Source organism: Rhinopithecus roxellana, chromosome 2 (genome assembly GCF_007565055.1).
Source record: "Rhinopithecus roxellana isolate Shanxi Qingling chromosome 2, ASM756505v1, whole genome shotgun sequence".
Taxonomy (NCBI): domain Eukaryota; kingdom Metazoa; phylum Chordata; class Mammalia; order Primates; family Cercopithecidae; genus Rhinopithecus; species Rhinopithecus roxellana.
Window position 1 is genome coordinate 84,771,299 of NC_044550.1, and position 19,126 is coordinate 84,790,424.

Below are 19,126 nucleotides of genomic sequence, written 5' to 3' on the forward strand. Positions count from 1 at the left end.
TTTTTAACACATAAGGAATCTGGGCATTATGTACTACTGTCATAAACACTTATTAAAGTATTATCAAAATGACACAGTATTAAGTCTTGTGTAAACCTGGATTATATTTAAATGTCAGCTATTTAGTTACACACTCTATGTGTGTATGATTGGTTCGACATCCACATGTGACTTTTTCTTTTGTCTCTCTAATGCCTTTGACTGACATTTGGATGGCACTTGACAGTTCATAAAAGAAAAAGGAGCTTTTACACCACTTAATCCTTACTGCTTTTACTTTGGATAGGGCCCTGTTCTCTACTTGTTGCACATTATTGTGTGCTCCCTCATCTCCTGCCCTCTGTCAATTTTGAGATGATAGCTGCAGCTTTTACAGACCCCCTTTATGCTAGCAGTTCTCTACCTCTGCTCTCACCTCCATTTTCAGGTATCCTAAAAAAGATTTTCATTCCCCAAGTTAATTTCCAAATCCACTTCACTTTCTCATTAGGTATCTCATTTTAAACTTTTCTTAGGCAACATCTTTGGAGTCACCTTGGCCCTTTCTCTTACGCCTGCCATCTAGTCCATCAGTATGTCATCTTTAGTTCCAGAATATAATCTGAGTGTGTCCACTTCTCATGACTCGCTCTTCTCCACACCCTCCTAATGGCTTCTCCAGAGGCCCCAGGGCCCACAAGATCCTGTGTGTTCTGCACCCAACCCAGCTGGGGTCAGCATACTATATACTGAGGGCTGTTGCATTTGTTTTCCTTCTGCTTGGTATGTTTTCAACACGGATCCATGTGTCTCAGACCTTCAAATACTCGTCCAAATACCCTCCACTCAGAGGTCAGTTTATTAAAAGTTTTTCCTGACCTTCTTATTTAGAATGTCCCCTTTACTCTGCTTTATATTTTTTTCATACTCCTTTTTTTTTTTTTTGGGTTGGAGTTTCACTCTTGTCGTCCAGGCTGGAGTGCAATGGTGAGATCTTGGCTCACTGCAACCTCCGCCTCCTAGGTTCAAGCGATTCTCCTGCCACTATCTCCTGAGTAGCTGGGATTACAGGCACCCACCACCACGCCCGGCGAATTTTTTGTATTTCTAGTAGAGATGGGGTTTCATTGTGTTGGCCAGGCTGGTCTAGAACTCCTGACCTCAGGCGATCCACCCGCCTTGGCTTCCCCAAGTGCTGGAATTACAGGCATGAGCCACAGGGTTCAGCCTATTTTTTTTTCATAGTCTTAAAACCGTTTTGACATACTGTTCATTTGTTACGTGGCTTCTTCCACTAGAATGTAAGCTCCTTGAAGGCAACAACATTGTCTTATTCAGTGTTCTATCTTCAGTGCCTAGAACAGTACCTGTTAGGGAGTAGGTACTTAATGTATATTTATTGAATGAACAAGTGTGGAGATGCTTGTACAGTGAGCTGGGGCTCCAGCAATTTATCAGTCCCAAAGATAATTCACCTCCAGAAACATGAAGAGATCCTAAAGATGAATAATTTGTTTCATTTAAATTACATACACTTTTTTATCTTGCTCTGTTTGCTCTTTACAAACTTATGTGCTCACACTGAAACTGCCTTCTATTTTAAGTGTAAAGCCCTTCATAGGGGGTATGATTTTTGAAGGGGAAAATGTTAGGTTTGGATATTCATTACTTTTGGCAGTGGTTAATGTAATGCTAATTTTCAGTGAATTGAGATGCTCAGGAGATTGTAAAAGTTGCAGAGAATGATACTGAACAAAGGCTTAGAAACGTACATAATTCATTCTCTCCTCTTGTTTCAATTGAAAATAACAGGAGATGGCCGGGTGTGGTGGCTCATGCCTGTAATCCCAGCACTTTGGGAAGCTGAGGCAGGTGGATCACAAGGTTAGGAGATCGAGACCATCCTGGCTAACACGGTGAAACCTCGTCTCTACTAAAAATACAAAAAAATAGCTGGGTGTGGTGGCGGGCGCCTGGAGTCCCAGCTGCTTGGGAGGCTGAGGCAGGAGAATGGCGTGAACCCGGGAGATGGAGCTTGCAGTGAGCTGAGATCGCGCCACTGCACTCCAGCCTGGGCGACAGAGTGAGACTCTATCTCAAAAAATAAAATAAAATAAAAAAATAAAACAAAATAAAATAAAATAAAATAAATAAAATAAACATAACAGGAGAGAATTGGGGCATGCATCATGCTGGCTATTTTGGCAGTTCTCTGAGGCCTTGCTACTATACCTTTATGTTTATTGGGCATAATAGCTTCTACGTCCATCCACACCCCTACATTCTACTTAACAGTTGTACAGTAACAGGTATTGGATATTTGATAAAATTCCATTTCTATTTATTTTTGAAGTCTATTTTTTCTTCCTAAGTAGCCAAATGATAATATTTCAGTGTAATAACAATCTACTTGAGAAGCAGATTCCCTGAATAACTTTGTGTGAGACTTGTCTACTTTCTTACATATATTTACAGCTGGAAAGACTAAAAATTAGTTGATAATCAAATCGAAATTGTGTATTTGTTAAAAACTAGTGATTTGCTTGGAGTTGTAAAATGTATAGTGATTGCCTTTTAGATTCATTTTTTTTTTTTTTTTGAGGTGGAGTCTCGCTCTGTCGCCCGGGCTGGAGTGCAGTGGCCAGATCTCAGCTCACTGCAAGCTCCGCCTCCCGGGTTCACGCCATTCTCCTGCCTCAGCCTCCCGAGTAGCTGGGACTACAGGCGCCCGCCAGGTCGCCCGACTAGTTTTTTGTATTTTTTTTTTTTAGTAGAGACGGGGTTTCACCGTGTTAGCCAGGATGGTCTCGATCTGCTGACCTCGTGATCCACCCGTCTCGGCCTCCCAAAGTGCCGGGATTACAGGCTTGAGCCACCGCGCCCGGCCTAGATTCATTTTTAAAGGTCAGGCTGAAGGAAATCATTTGATGACCCTAGTTACAACTTGGACGTCCATGGCATTCTTGTAAGAGAGGGCTCTTGTCATGGGATCTTTAGGGTGCAGAAACCTTTGTGGCTGGTGATGCGTTTGCCTGAGTTTTGCTTTGGCCTGCTGGGCTTGTTCTGCCAGCTCTTCTCGGCAGGCTGCACTCGGCTTGTGCTACTGGCCTGGATCTCATGGCTGCCAAGGGTGAGTGAGGCATGGAGTGGCGAGGGGTTCATGAGTGAGTTCAGGGTCTGGCCACTGTGCAGCCAGGCATGCTGACTGTGGTGGGGCAGGCAGCTCCAGGCACAGGCACCGGCTCCGTGCAAGGCTGTGGCTAGACCGGGCATACTGCAGGTTGCTTCCATTGTGGGCATGGTGGCGTCTGGAAACTTAGAGACACCAGGAACCGCAGAGCCCCAAAGAGGGTGTCACAGCTCTGGCTCTGGGAGCCCCTAGGTCTGGGCTCCCTGAAGGACCACAGTTCTCTCCTTCTCATTGCCCACAGTGTGGCGAGCAGGGGAGGGGGAGGTTCACCCCTGTTTGTGTTAACAGCTCTTTCAGTCTGGCCATTCCTTGGGTCCCAAGTTCTTGTCCCACATCCAAGAGGAATGAGGTATACAGACAGTTGGAGGGGTGAGCAAAGTAGAGGGAAACTTCATTGAGCAACAGAACAGTTCTCAGGAGACCTGAAGTGAGTAGCCCTTTTTCGCAGGCAGGTCATCATAATGAGTGTCCAGCTCTCAGGGGAGAGGAGACCTCTAGTGTGTAGCTCCTTTCTACAAGCAGGTCATCCTGACTAGTGGAGGAGACCCCCGGGGGTTGCTTCTTCCAACAACTGGTAGTCCCCATGTCTTTCTGAGTCTGTTTGAGTCCAGGGTTTTTCTGGGCTCAGAAGGGAGGAAATGTGCTGAGTGGTCCATGTGCAGCCATGGGTGGGCCTGGAAAAAGCACTGTAAGTTTTCATTCCCGTCTGCAGACTCCACCCAGAACTGGCAGCCCAGCGGCTCCCAGGCTTCAGGCCATCCTGGCTTAAAGGTGGGGTTTCACCAGGGACCTCTGCCTTCCCACCTAGGAACCTGTCTGTCTCCTGCAGCTGTCAACATGTCATCTACGACACCCAAAGTATTTGCGCCAAGAGATGCCTATAGGCCTCTGTCGAGCTGCTCTCAGCTCCCTGGCCTCCCTCCTGTGCTTGTTGGCATCCAAAGTCCAGAGTGGGCCGAGCCGGAGGTTGGGGGTACTGGGAGCACTGGCATATCAGCACTACCCTAGTGCACACATACCTGGCCGGGTGGCAACAGTACCTGGGCTTGGCTACAACTTTGCTCCACACTGGATCAGGCGCCGGAAGTGAGGAGAGGCCAGAGAGCAGGAGCAGGCACTTCTCGAGTCTGCTGGTGGGGCAGTGGGCCTTCCCCGGCTCCCAAGATCATGGGGATGCCCTGGCCCAGAGCTGTGGCCGTGTGGCTGCAGCTGTGTCTGGGAACATGGGGCTCCTGCCCTGATGACTCCATAGAAGTTGGGACTCCTGCGTGTTTCTGGCCGCCACGGGCACCATGGTGTGCGCAGCCCTGGCCACACTTTGCCCTCTGCAGCTGGTGCTGCTCCAGACTGTCCGCTGCTGCCATCATTGTCACTGATCCCAGGGATTATGGTGATTTAATCATGGAGCATGTGGCACAACAGTTCCGGATTTTCAGAATATTAAAGGGGTGGTGATAGAGGTTGACTGGTAATGCAAGGGTCATTACAGTAGCAGGAACAACCAAGAGAGAGAATTTGCTAAAAGATAAAATCAAATTGATAAATCTGATGCTGGTATACATTTCTTCAAGGGCCTTTCCAGTAATGACAAATGAGGAAACCACCCTTCTTATGTCTTTATTTTGTTAAATACTCAACAAAATTACTGTGTTTTTGCTGGGAGATGTGCCAGCTAACTGCTGATGACTGAACTATCAAACTCTGGTTATTGGAGGCACAAAAATATGATTCAGAGGAGTGTTAAGTAGAAGTTCTTATTTTAGCTTAGTAATATATATTAAAGTATTTGCTGGAATGTTTTTTATTACGTTTTGAAATGTGTTGTTTCAAATGTATTAAATGCTTTTCAGAAACACATTTTTGGTTATAAAATATATGAATAAAATTTCAATAAAATGTATGATTTGATTGTAGAGTATATGGCTCAGTGGTATTAAGTACATTCACATTGTTTTGCCACTATCACCACCATGCATCTCCAGGGCTTTTTCAAAAATCTTCCCAGACTGCACCTCTGTACCTGTTAACAATAACTCTCCATTCTCCCCTGCTCCAGCCCCTGGCAGCCATCATTCTGCTTTCAGTTTCTATGAATTCGACTACTCTAGGTGTCTCTTATGAGTGGGATCATATAGAATCTGTCCCTTTGTGACTGGTTTATTTCACTTAGCCTGATGTCCTCAAGGTTCATCCATGTCGTAGCATGTATCAGAATTTCCTTCCTGTCTAAGGCTGAATAATATTCTGTTATACATATGAATCAGCTACATTTTATTTACTTGTCCGTCTGTCCGTCCATCCATCCGTCCGTCTGTCCATCCATCCGTGGGCATTTGGGTCACTTTCCCCCCTGCTGCTATGAACAGGGGTGTACACATATCTGTTCCTCTACTTTCAGTTCTTTTGGTTATATGCCCAGCTGTAGAATTGCTGGGTCATGTGGTAATACTATTTTGAATTTGAGGGAAAAATTTATCTTAATTTTTTGTTGGGAGTTGTGCCTGTTAACTGCTGGTGGCTGAACTATTGAATTCTGGTTAATGAAGGCACAAAAATGCAATTTTGAGGAGTGTTAGGTAGAAATTTTCAGTTTAGCTTAGTAACACATTATATTTCAATATTATTTTACTTGAAGCACTGTTTTTCACAGTGCTTGTACCGTCTTGCATTCCCACTGATGATACACAGGGGTTGCAGTTTCTTGACATCCTCACCAACACCACTACTTTTCTTTTTTGGATAGTAGCCACCCTAGTGGGTGTGAGGTGGCATCTCATTGTGAGTTTGATTTACATCCTAATGATGAGCGATGTTGAGTGTCTTTTCATGTGCTTATTGGCCTTTTGTATATCCTCTCTGGACAAATGCCCAGATAAATATTTTTAAGAGTAAAATTAGCTAAGTTAGGAAAAATACCACATGATGCCTAGTAAGAATGGTTTCTTGGACATGAGTTCTTTCTCCACTATTCTCTGTGAAATGCTCTTCTTCTAGTTCCTTTCTAGTTAGACAAGCTAAGCTGGAAGCTTTTTTTGGAATAGCCTCCTGACCAGCTGGTACCCGCTTCCCTCCCAGGGCATGAGACGTTGTGAGGGCTGCAGATGGGCGTCCAGCCCTGGCCCGCCTTTGAGAGCTGGGTTCTTGAGATGCTGCCATGGCTGGCTCCTCCTCACCTGCTGCCATCACTCCCTGAGTGCTGAGGTGCTGGGCTGTTTCTCAGGCAGATTTTATTCTTAAAGGATTTGTTCATAGAAATGTTTTTTGATTGTGATTGCATGTGGTTCAGCCTTGGGGCATCAGTTGTGGTTGGGGTGAGTTTTTCATGAAGAGAAACCTCTTTGATCTTCAGTTCTTGCGGGTCAACCTCAACATACAGATTGGAGTCACAAACTTTTTCTGCAAAGAAACTGATAGTAAATATTTTAGACTTTTGTGGACCATAAAGTTCCTGTTGCACCTGCTCAATTCTGCTGTTGCAGCAGGAAAGTAGCTGCAGACAATACCTAAATGAATGGTTGTGCCTGTTGCAATACTGTATTTACAAAATCAGGCAACACAACGTATTTTGGCCCATGGACCACAGTGTGATGACCTCTGATGTAGAGTTTCACTTTTCACCATCTCCAGTTTGCCTAACCTCTGTGATTCTAACATAGGCAGATATCCAAGTGGAGCAGAACCGGCAACACTTCTATGAACTGTCTCTCGAGTATGTGTGTAAGCTGCAGGAAATCCAAGAACGAAAGAAGTTTGAGTTTGTGGAACCTGTGAGTATTATTGCCAAGTTGCTTGCTGGTGGATTTTTGCAATATAAGATAAGTATGTATCTTCCTAGGTCGGATTTTTGGTTTATAGTTATTGGAGGCCATAGTGCATAAACATGAAAGAGACGTATTGAAAAGGGCAAACACAGCCATGAATTCAAGGAATTGCCTCTAAATCAGTGTTTCTCAACTGTATTTGCACTGCAACATGTAATATTCCCATTGCCACATGATCTCAAGGAAGGCAAACAAATGCAATTTCTGCTACCTTAGCCTATAGCTCTGTCTTTAAAAAATTTCTCTGAAATAATTTATACTAGAATGAGTGAACATGGGTTGTTTATACCAGTTCAAACTTTGGTACTTTAAACAATTGTTTGTAACATGACTTCGAACACAACTCACAATGCTTATGGCAATCTAAGTTTAGAAGCAGGATATGGAACATTTGAGACAATTTTATGAGTTACTCTGACATTTCTTTTTACTTAGAAACACATGATTTTTGTTTGTGATTATATAGATGATTTCTAGTAGCTTCAGTTGTTTATGAAGATACATGCACATGAATATAACATAATGTAAAGGATATTTCATGTGGATTTCAGCAAAACACGAACTCATTTTCAGGATTCATTTTAATTTTAATATCAACTTGTTGAATGGTTTCTTTTTCTTAAACAGCTTTATTAAGATAACATTCACACACTACATAATTTACCCATAGTGTGTATGGTTTATAGAAACAAGAATAACCAAGTAATGATTAAAAATGAGCATTTGTGGAGCTATGGTTTAGTTGCAGCGATAGTCATTAACCTAAACCAGTAAAGTAAACCTCCTCAAAAGCTTTCTTTTTATGTGAAATAACAGTAATGGCCTGCTTTTATTGGGCATTTATAATGCTCAGTTGCTGTTCAAGTCATTGTTCTAAGTGTTGTACCGAACTCATTAGTCCACACTATTACTCAATGAGGAGATAAGGAAATAGAAGTAGAGAAAGGTTGAATAATTTGCCCAAGGCCCCATAACAAGTCATGGCTGATGTTGGGAATGGAGCCTGCTGGGCATTTGGTGTCACAGCCCCAGATTCTTAACCACCCACGGTGTGGCATTTGGAAGAAAATGAATCTCAACATTTCCTTAATTCTCTCTCCAAGTCACTTCACTTTAGATTTATTGACTCACATGTGGAGCAGAGGCAACAGCTCTCTAATTAGAGACAGGTTGGGAGTTGTTAGAAAACTAAAGGTTTAATTACGGGTTTGATGCTGCCCCTGGCAAGTCATGGAATATCTTTGTCAACAAAACACAGGGGTTGCACTCTGTTAGATGTGGCTGGGGAGAGTCTGGAGCTCTTCGATTCTGTGATTTTACTTTCTTATAGATTGTATCAACCTATAGTGATAAGATTTCAATTACAAATACTGGGATTCTCCTGACTAAAGAGGACAAATGGATGACTTTATAATTCAATTTTTCCTACAGAACATGCCATACAAGCTGCCTAATGGCTGTGATATTTAAGGGAAAAAAGCATCATTTTCTATAAAGACCAATTAATAGTGTACTTGGGTTTACTTGAATATTATTGACTTCCCTTTAATCACTTTATTTCAGTGGAATAACAGTGAGATGATGGGGGGAACACTTGGTTGTTTATATGATTCTTTTTTCTCCTGAGTTGTTTTGTGCTAATACCTCTTTTCTTCCTGTGTCTTAGATGCTGTCATTTTTTCAGGGTATGTTTACCTTCTATCATCAGGGCCATGAACTTGCCAAAGACTTCAATCACTACAAAATGGAACTACAGATCAACATTCAGAATGTAAGGAAATGAAAGCTTTCTTTGTAAAAAGATGTTTGAAAAGTGTATTTTTCATTTGTTTGTTGTATGAAAAGCCTTGAATGAAGACAACGCTGATCTGTTGGTACTGAGAAACTGAGGGTATGCTGCCATCTGCTGGTCAACTCTTGGTGTGACGAACTGCTCTACAGTTGGTTGAGGCTTGGGAAATTCTGCCACCTGGCGGCTTTTCCTGCAGTTTTTGGGTCAATTCTAAGGATAAGCTTTGTTACCTTAACTCTTTAAGTCAGCTATTTCTGTAACAGACAAAAGAGCACTCCACTTTAAGGCATTGAATTTATAATGCACTACATTTCTTCTCTTTTAACTATCTTGATTTTTGTTCCCAGATAAGCTTATCGTTTGAGTGGAATTTCTTCCCTACATTTTATGCATATTTACTAATGCGTTGGTGTTCACAGTTGCTATTGGTCTTGATTATTTTCCTTTGGAAAATGTGTGCTTTCTGCCAAGTCTTGGATGAAGAGATTCAGGAGAACAGTGTTAAGCAGCATACTATATGTCATTTTGATCAGGTGGAGGATGTGTTTCCTCTCAACACTAGTTGATCCTGGAGGCGTCCTCATTGACAAGCTGGTCAGGGGATGTTGAGTGTAATTTGAGGTCTTGTTAGGAACGTAGTGAGATAGCTTTGTGACCGACTCACAGCACATAATGAAAGACACACAGGTAGATGGATGGGAATGTGGTTGTTGCCTGCTCTTTATTTCTTTCACAATTGTAAGTTGAGAGTGGGCCGGGAGCAGTGGTTCATACCTGTAATCCCAGCACTTTGGGAGACCAAGGCGGGTGGATCACGAGGTCCAGATATCGAGACCATCCTGGCCAACATGGTGAAACCCCGTCTCCGCTACAAATACAAAAATTCGCTGGGCGTGGTGGAGTGCGCCTGTAATCCCAGCTACTCAGGAGGCTGAGGCAGGAGAATTGCTTGAACCCAGGAAGCGGAGGTTGCAGTGAGCTGAGATTGTGCCACTGTACTCCAGCCTGTGCGACAGAGTGAGAATTCGTCTTACAAAAAAAAAAAAAGTTGAGGGTAAATACTTTTTGTGTAGATTTTGTTTCTAACTTTTTTTTTTTAAATGTACAGTTCCCTATACTTGGGAATGTAGATGATAAAACCTCTTATTTTTATAATTTATGTGTCAACTTCTATTTGAGGATTGTCAGGACATTTGCCTGGGCTAATGATAGAGTCCTGGAGTAGATTCTTTCTTTTTCTGCTGCTGTGGTCTCACAATTTGTGAAGACAGTTATAAAATATGTGGTATGACTATAGACTATAATGTGACAAAACTTAAAAATCCAAAATGGGTATGTGTGGATTCATTCTAGTTACCCCAGAATTGTTCCTGCAGGTAGTAGAATATTGAGTTTAATGATGTTGAGGTTTTTTTTTTTTTTTTTTTTTTTTTTTTTTTTTTTTTTTTTTTTTTTTTTTTTTTTTTTTTTTTTTTTTTTTTTTTTTGAGACAGAGTCTCACTCTGTTGCTGAGGCTGAAGTGCAGTGGCGCAACCACTGCTCACTGCAGCCTCAACCTCCTAGGCTCAAGTAATCCTCCTGCCTCAGCCTCCTGAGTAGCTGGGACTGCCGGTGCATCCCAGCACACCCAGCTAATTTTTTTTTTTTCTTTTTGATAGAGATGGCATCCCACTGTGTTGCCCAGGCTGCTCTCAAACTTCAGGGTTCAAGTGATCCTCTTTCGTCAGCCTCCCAAGATCCTGGCATTGTGGGGGTGAGCCACCATGCCTGGCCGATGTTGAGATTATTCAGAATATTTTGCAGGCAGCAGAAGACAGTTATGTAAAAAGAACACTAGGTAGTTTACATAAGTGGTCCCCAACCTTTTTGGCACCAGGGACCGGTTTTAAGGAAGATAATTCTTCTATAGATGGAATGGAGGTGGGGGAAGATAGGGTATGGTTTCATGATGAAACTTCCACCTCAGGTCATCAGGCATTATTAGATTCTCATAAGGAGTGCGCAATCTAGATCCTTTGCGTGCGCAGATCACAATAGGGTTCGTGCTCCTATGAGAATCTAATGCCACCGCTGATGTGACACAAGGTCAACTCAGGCGGTTATACTCACCTGCCGCTCACCTCCTGCCATGTGACCCGATTTCTAACAGGCCATGGACCAGTACCGGTTGGCAGCCTGAGGGTCAGGGACCCCTGCTTGAGATTATAACTCCTGTTTTCCCCTCCACTTACTGGCTGTATAATTTGTGGAAATTCGTCTTTTCTGTCTGGACCTCATCTGTCAAGTGCAGGACTGGCCAGAATGAGAACCTTCGGGCAGGACTGTATATACAACTTCCAGAATCAAGGTAAAATGAAGAAAATAGTGCCCCTTATTTAGAGATAATGAAGAGTTTCAGATCAGAGGCATTTGATCATTAAACCAAGCAGAAGCTTGTGAACGCATAGGTGAATGCCCTTGAAGCCAGCGCTCTGCCTCAGGTTCCGGGGTGAGCTGTGGGGAAACGTCAGTCTTTTGGGATGTTCAGTGAAACTCCTTGCACAGCTCATTTATTTGTGGAAGTGTGTTTATAACATACCTATGGGGAAGGCGGGGGTTTATTTACCTTATATAAACCAAAAAACCTTTCAGAGGCATTAAATATTTAGATGGTAATGAGCAATATTCAGTCTTGAAATCTTCTGAGCAAACTTTGAAGCTAAGCTATCATTTGAAATGTTTCACAAAATGACCTGGTTGGAATCCTTAATATATTCAGAACTTACACAATTGACAACAGTATTCATTTTCTGTAGAGAAATGGGGAAATGACAGTTTATTGAAAAAAAGCCTTTTTTTGTATTGTCTTGCACTTCAGGATGTGTGGTCATCAGTAAATCGCCCTACATTCTCAACCTTTTTTCTAAATATTCCTGTCTTGATTTTATTTGGCTGTTTCTTAATAAACACTCTTGCAACTCAGAGTTTCTCTTGGCCTCACCTTCAGTATTGAGAACACGTGATCTAGGTGGCATCTCTGCTCTTCAAAATGTTAGTTTTTAGCTAATTTTTTTTTTTTTTAAAGTCAGAAACACCAGCACTTTTGAAACGCGGGTCACTCATTCTGTATCATCTGCTATACTTCAGTGACGCTGTAATTTGCTCATTTCTTGGCCATTCATCTCGTTCCTTGATGTCAGTTTTTTTATTATAATAAAGATAAAATGCTGGGTATATAAAACGACATATTGTTGAAAAAAGTCCCAGTTGTGTGTGTGTGTGTGTGTGTGTGTTGCATATATTTGTTTGAGATGGAGTCTCGCCCTGTCACCCAGGCTGGAGTGCAGCAGCCCTATCTCGGCTCACTGCAAACTCCGCCTCCTGGGTTCATGCCATTTTCCTGCCTCAGTTTCCCGAATAGCTGGGACTACAGGCACCTGCCACCATGCCCGGCTAATTTTTTTGTATTTTTTGGTAGAGACGGGGATTCACTGTGTTAGCCAGGATGGCCTCAGTCTCCTGACCTTGTGATCCACCTGCCTCAGTATCCTAAAGTGTTGGGATTACTGGCGTGAGCCACTGTGTCCAGCCACATATATGTATTTTAGGAAACATAATCAAATGTTAACTGCCTCTGCATTATAACGTCATAAATATTTTGGTCATCTTTTTAGTATTTAATTTTAGTAAAAAAGCAAAAGTTTTATAATCAGAAAACGGTAAAAGTTATTTAAAAGTGAAAACCTATTTTTCCCCATTTGATAATACCGATTGTATTGTAAAAGTGCCTAGAGTTTTTTTTTTTTTTTTTTTTTTTTTTTTTTTTGAGAAATTGAGTCTTCATTTTCTGTAATCTAGACTGATAAATGGAAATCAAGAAAGTAGCAAGATGGCTTTTAGGAAATGGGTTTTCCAGAAGAATGGAAATTGCCTCAAATTTAAAGAATATTTTAAGGAAGTAATTTTGAACTTTTGTGATTTCTGTCTCCCGAAGAATGTGGGGAAGAGACTAGAATAGAATTCTTCCTGGAAGGAAATACAGTGTGCAGAATTTTAGGATTCATAAAGAGTCCCTAGAAGATAACAAGAATGGGTAGGAAGTGTTTAAGAACATGGGCAAAATATATTTGTCACAATGTTGTAAGGAAAGTAGAATACCAAAACTACAGACTTGTGTGTGTGTGTGTGTGTGTGTGTGTGTGTGTTTTTAAAAGAGATTAGAAATGATCACATCAAAATATAACAGCAGTTACCTGAGGGGTGGGCTTGTGGTTAACTTTAGTCTTATCCCTTTTCTTTTTGCCCCATAGATGGGACTATTTGTGTCCGTCTCTCTGTTTTACAGTGATATGGATTAGTTTTTATAATCAGAAAAGAAGTTTTTTAAAGATGTTTTCTCTTTCAATCAGATTTAAAATACTAAAATAATAAGGCTTAATTTAAAGCTAGTTTTTTTGGAAATGTTTAATTCCTAAAGCATGTAAAGAAAACAAGGCAGCAATGATCTTTTATTGGATAGATGGATAGCATTAGTGTCCTGCCGTATAGGTTATTGTGAGGATTAAAGAACCATGTACATGCTCAAATGTTACCTATTGTAATGTTTGGGGTCTAACATTATTGTAATTAGAAGATGCCTTCATATGTGCTTGGAACTTATAATTGGAAATTGCAAGGTTTTAGCCATTCTACTGATTTTATGCAAAGTTTTCAGTGCGTAACTTACCTAAAAATGGTACCATTAAAAAATAGTGGCTGGGGATGGTGACTCACGCATTTAATCCCAGCACTTTGGGATGTTGAGGCGGGAGGATCACTTGAGCCCCAGAGTTCAGGACCAGCCTGGGCAACGTAGTGAGACCATGTCTCCACAAAAGTAGAGAAGAATTAGCTGGAGGTGGTGGTGCATGTTAGTAGTCCCTGTACTCGGGAGAGGCTGAGGTGGGAGGATCATTTGAGCCTGGGAGGTCGAGGCTGCAGTGAACTGTGATTGTGCCACTGTACTCCAGCCTGAGCAACAGAGTGAGATTTGTTCTCGAGAGGAAAAAAAAAAAAGCCTTCCATTCCCAGTGCAGACAATAAACCTCTGAGGAAGTCGGGTGGTGAGGGAGAGGGGGACCTCATGGAGGTGTCTGCAGCAGGGATGATGGAGTGGTGATGAGACAGAGGTGGCTGCTGGGGCATTTGGGAGGTTGTTTATGCTGAGCAGAGATGTTAAGTGAGCACATAAGCAGACGTGCTGAAAGTGGGAACCAGGCTTCTTACTGCCTGGGAAGAAATTCACAAATTTGGAAGGAGAGAGACTGGAAAGAAACCTGAAGAACTGGAGTAGAATTAGATTTCTTGGTAGGAAGTCATGGATTTGCAAATATATAGGTAGATATAGAAGTAGTGATTGTGTGTTTGTATAAACACATGTGCTCTGTGTAGACAGTTGACCTTTGAATAACATTGGGGTTAGCACCTCTGCGCTGTTGGGTGTCTGCATATAACTTTTGACTTCGCCCAAACTTGACTACTAATCGCCTACTGTTGATCCCATAACAGAAATAGTTGATTACTACATATTTTGTGTGTTCTATGTGTGATATACTGTGTTCTTACAATGAAGTAAGCTAGAGGAAAGAAAATGTTACTGCAAAAATCATAAGGAAGAGAAAATATACTTACTATTCATTAAGTGGAAGTGGATCCTCATAAAGGCCTTCGTGTGTTTTCATAATGAGTAGACTGAGGAGGAAAAGGTGCTGTCGCAGGAGTTGTAGATGGGGAGGAAAATCCATGTATTAGTAGATCCACAAAGTTCAAGCCTGTGTTAAGGCTCAACTGTATGAACATCTGTTTCCTCAGTCTGTCTGCTGAGAAGACTTAGAAGCAATGATACTTCCTTAGCTGTGAGCACACTGTGCCCGGATCTTGGTTCCCAAATACTAAATACTCTCCACTAAAAAGAACAAGAGCTCCTTTCCAGGACTGGGGCAGGGAAAGTGTAAGATGAGCTTAGGGTACCTTATTGGACCAGAAAGTAAGGGACTGGTCGAAAATTAAGGGGACCAGTCAAAAGACAGAAGCCAGCTCGAAGAGACTCCTGCTGCTCAAATCTAGGGCAATTTGAGCATGAACATAAATAATAGGATTATTGGCTTAAATACAAGTGTGTGTACATGCTGTCACCTGTGATAGCATCCATCCATGTATGGCATGCATATATACGCATATGTGTAAATATATTATACACACACGGGGAGAAGTGAGGGTTGGAAGGAATCTCAGCAAAATGACCAAAGAGGGGAGTAAGTTCAGGGTGAAATTAGTACAAAGATGGGGATAAGGGCCGCGGATGGTGGCTCATGCTTATAATCCCAACAGTGTGGGAGGCTGAAGCGGGTAGATTGCTTAAGCCCAGGAGTTCGAGACCAGCCTGGACCCCATATTGAGACCCCCGTCTCTAGAAAACAACAACAACAACAAAAACCACACACACAAAAATTAAGCCTGGCGTGGTGGTGTGCACCTGTAGTCCCAGCTCCTCTGGAGACTGAGGTAAGAGGATGGCTTGAGTTCAGGAGGCTGAGGCTGCAGTGAGGTATGATCGTGCCACTGTGCTCTGGCCTGGGAGACAGAGTGAGACCCTGTCTTTAAAAAAAAAAAAAAAGGCCGGGGGCGGGGATAAGAAAACCTGGAGAAATGGAAGGAGAGAGGGAACGGGAACCTAGTCATCAACAACTGAGTTCTACTTGCTTTGCAGGCTTATACTTTCTTACAGGACATAAGCTGATTTTTCTCACAGCTTAGTTTGTGTTTAAAAGAAAACCTCGGCAGACAGGTTTTCCCTTTTACAATCTACGTTTATCAGATGACTCTCCATCCCTTGACAAAAAAGATGTGCCATTCTACCATTTTCCCACGCTTAGGACCCTTGGCAACCCCTTTTATTGTAGGGAGGAAAGAGGAGAAATTTCAATAGTAATTTTCTGTCTCAGTTCCTCCACAGTTTCACATCAGCAGTTTTTTGGTATTAATACAATTATTTTTGAGCCTGGATGAAAGAAGTGTCCAGGAACACGGTAGTGCCGACTCATCACAATTGCCTTGGTAATAATTCTGTTACTTCACCTTGCATATACGTTTTCAGTGTAGCCGTTTGACAGATATTGGCACACCACGTCTCCTGCGTTTCAGTAATGCTATTTGTCTCTTCAGATATCAAAGACATTATTTGTGTAGGTGAGATTTTTTTCCCCCTTTGGTCTTCAGGGAAGAAATGTCATTTTCAAGTGCAATTGCCATGACCTGGAAAAACTGACACTTGTATTTATTAGTTTGCAAAGAAGAATTAAACTTTTTCAGATTCTGAGTATTTACAGACTGTTAATGTAACAGTAACAAATCAGATTGATTGAGTCAGATTGGTTGTTGCAAAGGAAATACTTCTCAGGTAGATATATTAAAACCTACTTATGTTTTAAACCTAAAATTTAGTAGTAGTGTGAGACCTGAAGGCAGGAATTTTTTATGTTGAATAATAAAATTATTCATGGTGTTAGAAAGCCTCCAAAATAAGTAACCTGTAGTAACCCTGGCTTATACTCCTCTGGTAGCTGTTTTACCACTATTTTTTTTTTTCTTTGCGCATTAATCTCAGAAGATATACTGGAAGGAATGGGGATATTTTGATAAATTTATAAAAAAGTTATTTAGAGTTTAAAAATGTAATTACGGTTATCCAGAGACTTTAAAATGTGCACGAGAAAACTCAGAACTTAACATTTATGTGTGTTTTTAATTCATTTCAGACACGGAATCGATTTGAAGGAACAAGGTCAGAAGTGGAAGAGCTTATGAACAAAATCAGACAGAATCCCAAGGACCACAAACGAGCAAGTCAGTTTACAGCAGAAGGCTACCTGTATGTCCAGGAAAAAAGTAAGAGGACCTTCAGCAGTGGCTGCGTGGCTGCTTAAACATGCAAATTATTGAAAACTGTTGTTCTTGCCATTACTGTGACATTTTGGGCAATTATTCCTACCCCTTTCCCTGCCTGCTTCTGTTGCCTAGTGGGTATATATTGCACCATTCCAGCCCTGGAGAGAGGGGCACAGTGAGCGTAGGAGTGGCTGTGAGCACCCTGTTCTTCTGACACCCCACTGGCTTCTGTTTCACACTGTGCGCGCCCCAGGAACATGCTTGTAAGGGAGTCAGAATTTGGTGTAAGATTGAAAATGAGCCGGAGTTACGAGGGTATTTTGTTTTTTCTCCTTCCCCCTCACCTCTGCCCTCAATACCAATGCACACAGGCACACACATTGATACACGTGTACACATCCTCCCCTCCCACAACCCTGCCTCACCGTCATCTTAAGGTCAAGGGGGACATATTAGTATTTTTCTCCTTCCTTCATACCATTTTTGTTCCTACCAATCTGAGATAGCTGATTCTTACTCAAATCATCAGGAAGACTGCAGATAGTGATAAAAGATACTCGTATGTGGCATCCTAACTTGTAGGGCTTTTAGTCTTTGTTGCTGTCTTAGCAAATACACAGTGCACAGATTGTTCTCATTTTGAAAACTGAAGGACCTGTATTTCTTTCAGACTTTGAACATTTGGTCTTATTTGAACAGCTAAGTTCTTAAAGTTTACTACTTCAACTGTAGAACCCAATTGCTAGTTAGCAGGAAGGATGAGAATGTGAAATGTGTCTCTCTTTACTATTTCCCTCCCTCTTCACCCTTAACTGTAATTAGGGTGTTTTACAGATTTCACTTCATTTAAGTGTGGCTGATTTACAGGACTTTCAATCCGACCTAAAAATTTACTAGTAGAGATGACTCAGGAAAAGGTTACAGGATATCTGTGCTTTGAATGGAAGTTCATGTTCTATGCAGGCAGCAGGATGGTTGTGAGTTTTCCATTTGCCCTTATTCTGGAATCTTGCAGCCTTCACCTCTTGTGAGCAGTTGTATGATATGGCAGAAGTCCGAATTTTTCTCATACATTATCTTATTAATCTCAGTTTTTAAAATTGAATTTGAAAGAACTAAATTAAAACTCAAGATAGTCATGAGAATGTTAGAATTATTTGTGTTACATGCCCAAGTGAAAATCACAGGAAACTTTAATGTTTACATTCATCACTGTTGCCTTTGAGAGAAATTGGACTGAAGCAACGTAACAGTAGTGGTAAAATTCTTTGCTCACTTACTGTATACCCAGCACTGTGCTAAACTTGTATACAACTTATCTCATTTATCCATAAAACAGCCCTATGAAGTATAAGGTACTGTTATTATTCCCCATTTATAAATGAAAATGGAGGCACTGAGGGTAAATAATGTTCCCTAGGTCATACAACTACTGAATGCTGGAATTGTCATTCTGAAAGTAGAGTCTGTGTTGGTAACGTCTCCTGTAAGTTGCTTGGCGCTTGGACAGGCGTGAAAGAGCATCGTTAGTGTGTATGCCCAGAGCTGGTCGAATAGGCTCTGTTTGTTGTCAGAAAGGGGTGGTGGCCTTGATAGTTGGGGTCAGAGATTCCGATTTAAGGTTCGGCTTTGTCATTTTCCAGGCATTTGGGCTAAGCTTACATTTTTTTAGATTAAAAAGGCAGTAAGTATCATCCTCTCTGGGCAGTTTTTTTTTTTTTCTTAGAGTTAAATAAAATATCTGTGCAATAGTTTTTCGTGAACCATAGAACACAGTACAAATGCTGGTTCTTTAAAACACAAAACAGTGGTTCCCAAATTCAGGTCTTTGGACTAATGATGGTCTGAGATAAAATTGATTTTAGTCTGTAACTCCTTTCATCTATTACCCCATCCCAAATAATGTAATTAGCTTTTCCTAAAACTAGCTAAAAGCATTCCTTTTACATGAGTTATTTTTTCCCTCCTGAGCTTATCTTTTTTTAGGTGTAGAAGCTTTGTTTGTACATGAAATTACGGTGATAACAGATGTTAATTGCTTTTGTAAAAATGTCTTGACTCAGTAAAGTAAAAAATTGTCAACTTCTGCTGGGCCTAACCTTTAATTTGTTGTTGGACTTGTATTGGCATGTGAAGTTCCAGATGCTAGAGGTCCCTCTGACATACAGCACTGTCCTGTGAGCCCTAATGGTGGTACTGCTGACTTAGTAAGAGTGGAAAAGGGGTTCAGAGAATGTTCTGGGGCATACTTGGACAGTCACTCCTATTGTCTTAAATTTCTTATTCTTCATACTTCTTTTTTTTCTTTTTTGCTAGGAGTACAGATGTGAGCCACTGTGCCTGGCCATTCTTTTGATTCTTAAGATTTTCTAGACCTTACTGATTACAGTAATGTTAAGCCAGACAATACCAATGTTAATTTATTTTATTTTTTGACAG

General features: G+C 41.4%; 1 protein-coding gene across 1 annotated transcript in view; it reads left to right on the plus strand.

Moving 5' to 3' along the window:
* ARHGAP10 (Rho GTPase activating protein 10) overlaps window positions 1-19,126 on the plus strand; it is a 336,548-nt gene that overhangs the window by 128,402 nt on the left and 189,020 nt on the right. The window contains exons 6-8 of the mRNA XM_010368443.2: window positions 6,826-6,936; window positions 8,657-8,761; window positions 16,558-16,687. Coding sequence (XP_010366745.2) covers window positions 6,826-6,936; window positions 8,657-8,761; window positions 16,558-16,687 — 346 coding nt within the window. The remainder of the gene's footprint in view (window positions 1-6,825; window positions 6,937-8,656; window positions 8,762-16,557; window positions 16,688-19,126) is intronic.